The sequence below is a fragment of the Cricetulus griseus genome, unplaced genomic scaffold (genome assembly GCF_003668045.3).
Source record: "Cricetulus griseus strain 17A/GY unplaced genomic scaffold, alternate assembly CriGri-PICRH-1.0 unplaced_scaffold_534, whole genome shotgun sequence".
NCBI lineage: Eukaryota > Metazoa > Chordata > Mammalia > Rodentia > Cricetidae > Cricetulus > Cricetulus griseus.
In genome coordinates, this window is record NW_023277291.1 from 8,048 (window position 1) to 13,634 (window position 5,587).

Genomic DNA, 5,587 nt, shown 5'->3' on the forward strand with positions numbered 1-5,587 from the left:
ACTGGGCTGAGAAAAGGCTTTACCACACTGATTACATTCATAGGGTTTCGCTCCAGTATGCATCCTTTTATGTGTTTGAAGATGACTGTGCCGAGCAAAGGCTTTCCCACACTGATTACATTCATAGGGTTTCTCTCCAGTATGTGTTCGTTTATGCATTTGAAGATGACTGTGATGAGAAAATGCTTTACCACACTGATTACATTCATAAGGTTTCTCTCCAGTATGTGTCCTTGTATGCACTTGAAGGTGACTGTGCTGAGAAAAGGCTTTACCACACTGATTACATTCATAGGGTTTCTCTCCAGTATGTGTCCTTTTATGCGTTTGAAGATGACTGTGCCGAGCAAAGGCTTTCCCACACTTAATACATTCATAGGGTTTCTCTCCAGTATGTGTTCTTTTATGCCTGTGAAGGTGACTGTGACGAGAAAAGGCTTTACCACACTGATTACATTCATAGGGTTTCTCTCCAGTATGTGTTCTTTTATGCGTTTGAAGATGACTGTGCTGAGAAAAGGCTTTACTACACACATTACATTCATAGGGTTTCTCTCCAGTATGTGTCCTTTTATGCATTTGAAGATTACTTTGCTGACAAAAGGCTTTACCACACTGATTACATTCATAGGGTTTCTCCCCTGCATGTCTTCTTTGATGAATAAGGAGATAATTGTGATATGCAAAGGCTTTACCACATTGGTTACATTCATATGATTTCTCTCCAGTGTGTTTTCTTTCATGACTTTGGAGATAACTGTTATTTTCAAAGGCTTTATCACATTGTGTGTATACAGAAGAATTCTCTCCAGTTTGCCTTCTTTCATGCCTGCCAGGAAAAGGGTCATATGTAAAGGCTTTAACATACTCAATAGAATGTTGAATCTTGTTACCTGTACAAATTAATATTACAATTTATTTCAGTTGTAAAGAAGAATCAGCTATTATAGTTTTATAACTGTGCTTACATTCTTCTTTTCCCCTTCTTTAAGGGTTGCATGTATCTTTGAAAATAGCTGTGAAGATATAATCCTTTATTACATGGTTCTCATTTTCTGAACCTTTTTCTACAGGTGATTATTCACTTAATGAGGAGAACTAGAAGAATTCAGAAGTTTATCATCCTTTTTTTATTATTAACTTTTCCTTCTCTGTGAGTCATAATACATTTGCTAAGGAACTACAAGAAATGGAAATATTTACACAGTCATAGATTCATAGGGCTTTTCTACAGAGTGAGCTTGGTGAATTATCAATGAAGATGGAAAACAAATTACTGGTATACTTGAATCAAATTTAGCAAGTATGCTCAAAATGGGGACTACTACACGATTTTAAATATCCTGCAAGAGAGGTATATCATGTTCTACATATCTCTTTGCTGAAATGGCTTTAATCCTGACTAGTACATGATATTCTTAATAATGTAAAGATTACGAAGAAGAGGCTTCCTCATTTAATTCATTTTGACTTTCTGTTCTTTATAGATATATGTTCTTGTGATTACACATCCATACAATAACTGCCCCTTGACTCTTGACAATTATTTCTCCTGTCACAGCAAGTACATGAGTAAAACCAACTTTTCTGTGGAGTATTTGCTTAATGGAAGTTTTGGAAATATGACTATCAATTCAATCTTGTCTATATCTTTAGTAATATAGGTAGTATGAAATAAGTGGATTTACGGTACTACAGAATATCTCTCGTGGTGTAAGGATTTAAGTGGCATTTTCTCTCAATGCATTATTTCTTTGTCTTCTTTCTTAAAATATTGCCTTGCAAATGCAGTTAAACTACCTGAAATTGAGTTCTATGTTGTTGTGAGAATTTAATAGTCATCAATGCAAATTAAGCTGTGCTTAAATACACTGCTGTTTCTGTTTCAAACTTCAGGACACATTTCAATTTCTTCAGAGACACATTTCTGTGAGCTTGTAAATGAAAATTACCTGTCATGTCTTTTTGAACTTGCACAATGTTCTTCAAAAATATTATCATCCCAAGAGTATCCTAAAATATAGGGGAAGAAAATGTATACAGTATTATTGAGAAATAATATAGGCAAATGTGCAAAAAATATGTTATTGTCCTCAGTGAGCTTTATAACTTTGATTCATTTATTGTATTCTTTTTCTTTCTCAATCAAATTAAAGAAGAGCACCAATAACCAAGGAACAGTTGTCCTATTATTTTAAAATGGGAAGGAAAACATACTCTTACCTATATCATTGAGGTTCTCATAGGTCTCCAGCATCACATCTTTGTAGAGATTCTTCTGAGAACTATCCAGCAAAGTCCACTCTTCCCAAGTGAAGTCAATATGCACATCATTATACTTCATGGCATTCTAAAATATCACATACATGTGTGCAACTTAAAGCAAAATACTGACCGTATTGTAAATGTGTATTTCTATAGAACCTTATTTTAAAATGTATTACTTTTATGCTATAGAAAATTTGCTTAATGAAGAAACTATGTGTTGATAAAATTAGTTTAATTTTATGAAGCTGTTCTTCTTTGCCTGAATACAACATCTTATATTCTGATGAAGACATGTTTATCCAATAGTGAGTCAGATGAAAGAATAGGCTGTGGTATCAGGAACACAGAAGGATAAATCTGGAAGCAAGGAGGAAGGCTCAAGAGAAAAGAAGAGTAGAGGGCCCACACATTTAACATTTCTGATGATAATCTCCGGTGTGCAGCCCATATTTAACTGCAATATACACTTTATAATTTAATATAAAATGCATATCCAAGATTTGAATAACTTATAAATGTAAATAAAACACACTTTATAGCTCATTTATCTCATTAATTTCAAAGTTCTATTTTCCCTTTAAGGATGAGGTCAGAGTCTCCTTTTTATAATATTTTATGTGTTTTTAATTTCAGTATATGATATTTAGTCATTATCTTCATTGTTTTTAACATTTAAGATCTAAATGTGAGCACAGCTGATGTAGGGTGGAAGGGATGGGATAGAAACAATAGTTGGATAGGTGATCCTGTGAGGTGAGAAAGAATTGCTGGAGGTAAATTACTCCTTCAGACATCTGGTCCTGGTAAAATTAAGAGTTCTAAATTCTGATGAGTATGATCTTTTATGTTTTCTAATTTTCTAAATTTAAATTACAAACATTCTTACTATATATACCAGTCCTACTTCCGTGCCCCTCCCATTCACCCATACCTAACATTGAACCCCATCCCTTCCCTCTTCTGCTTAATAGAAAAGGTGAGACCTTCCATTGGGGAATCAAAGCCCATCACATTATTTGTGGCAGGGCCTAGTCATTCCCCAGTGTGTCTAGGCTGAGAAAGTATCCCTCAGTGTGGAATGGGATCCCAATGTCCATTTGTACACTAGAGATAAATTCTCTTCCATGACTAGAGGCATCATAGAATGCCCAGGTCTCCTAACTGACTCCCAATTTCAGAGGGCCTAGTTCTGTCCTATGCTGGTTCTGAACTGTCAGTTTGAAGTCAATGAGCTCCTCTTCTTCAAGTCACCTGTTTATGTGGGTTAACCCAGATTGGCCATGAATACATTGCTCATCACACCTCACTCTCTACAACTGGATTCCAGGCTTTTGGTTCAGTGCTTAGCTGTGGGTGTCTGCTTCTGCTTCCATAAACTACTGGATGAAGGCTCTAGGATGGCATGTAAAGTAGTCATCAATCTCAATAAATGAGAAGGGCATTTAGGATAACCTTTTCACTATTGCGTAGAATGTTATTTGGGGTCATCCTTGTATATCTCTGGGCATTTCCCCAATGCCAGAAAACAGGAGAACATGTCACACAGAATGAACTTAACACGGCTCCTTGGGGCTCAGTGAAAGTGAAGAGTCAATCATGGAGCCTGCATGGCTCTGTGTCAGTAATTCTTCAAACATGCTTTGGTTGTTTATTTTGGTTTGTTTGTGGGATTCGTATCAGTAGCTCCTGTGGTGTGTCTGACTCTTTCACCTGCTCTTGGGACACTTTTCCTTCTACTGAATTACCTTGGCCAGCCTTGTATGAGGGTTTGTGCCAAGTCATATTGCACCTTGTCATGATGTGTTTAGTTGATATCCATGGGGGGGCTTGTCTTTTCTAAAGGGAAACAGAGTATCAGTGGATTTGGGGGAATGGATATTGTGGAGAGGGTTGGAAGCAGTGGAGGTAGGGGAATTTGTGTATTTATTCCAAGTTCATTGATTATCATAACATATAACAGCCCATAAAGCACAAATTCCCTTCTGATAGTCAAGACAATGTCTTGACTGTTACATATTGTATAATTAAGAAACTAATTAAGGATTCCCAACATATTAAAGCAAAGGATATAATACCATTCAGAATAAGAGGAGTATGGCCGTATTCCAGCCTCCAACTGAGGGAGACATCCCTTTCTCATGTGCATGTCACACCAGCCCAAATAACAGGTAATGTTGGACAGCAGTTCATGAAACTTCCACATTCATTCCCAAACAGAGTCCTCCAACATAAAATCAACTGCCATCCACAAAGCCATGTCACAGCAAAAATTGTATTAATATCCTCTGCTCATGTGCAGGTCACATAAGTCAGACTAACATGTAGGTAAACTGAAGCAAAGATACACTTCTGGACCAGAGTTCATGTGATCTATAAGAAATACACACTATTTCCTCTCCAGTGGATCTTCTCCATTCTTTCAATAACCCTGAACACTGTTTACAATTCAATTTCCTCCTCATTTCTTTGTTGTAGTCTCCAACTTTAGAGGAATCTCTGTGCTCAAAGGATACAGCATCTGCCAGAAATCCATATGGTCCACCTAACCACAAAAATGTCCCAATCTCTCCATGCCGTCTCAACACTATCACCAGGTTCTCTCCTCTCTTCCATTCTTACAATTTCAAACCATGGCAGATACACCCTGCTGGAACAAAGACCACACATACAGAAAGATTTCCAGCACCCAAAATATGGTGAGAAGCCCTATTCAACCATAGGCCCTCTGATCAGAATATAAGATGGCAAATAGAAGCCAAGGGAAAAAGCACCCTTCCAACAAAGAAAGACTGAGAAATTAGCACCTAGACCCACAATCACCTCAAAGCAAGACAACTGGACACCAGTGTAAAATCACAAACAACAACCACCAGAGCAATAAATCGCTATCAGTTTCCATCAAAACTATGAGACCAACTCATGAGTAGCCCAACATGGTTGAAGCACAATAAAGACCAACTTTATTAACTTGATAGAAGTCCTGAAAGATGAAATGAATTAATCGCTGAAATAATTATGGGAAAGGATGAATGAAATACTGTCACTGTGATTAAATTATTTAAGTAAAAGCTACTCTGGTAATGTATTGATTTTATTGTTATGCTTAGGCCAAAGTCCATCTATTTGGGAGCTCAAGAGAGAAACTCAAGTTTTGCACTGAAGGAAAAACCTGTGGGACCATTTTTTTTTATTTTCTCTTTTGCTTTTTTATTATCTTGTATTCAGCTAGTTCTCTTTAGCAGCCCAGGAAAACTTGCTATGAGACATTGCCAACACAGTCGAATTCTTCTTCCCACATCAATCATCAGTAAACACAGTC

The 5,587-nt window shown here is 36.8% G+C and overlaps 1 protein-coding gene across 1 annotated transcript; it reads right to left on the bottom strand.

Moving 5' to 3' along the window:
* Window positions 1-534: 534 nt before the first annotated feature.
* LOC113838108 (zinc finger protein 120-like) lies at window positions 535-2,368 on the bottom strand (the record flags this gene model as incomplete). Its single annotated transcript, XM_027433877.2, has 3 exons — window positions 2,224-2,368; window positions 1,953-2,013; window positions 535-829 (listed from the first exon to the last, which is right to left on the bottom strand). Coding segments are annotated over exons 1-3 (477 nt in total), but the record flags the coding sequence as incomplete, so codon positions are not given.
* Between the last annotated feature and the right edge of the window lie 3,219 nt (window positions 2,369-5,587).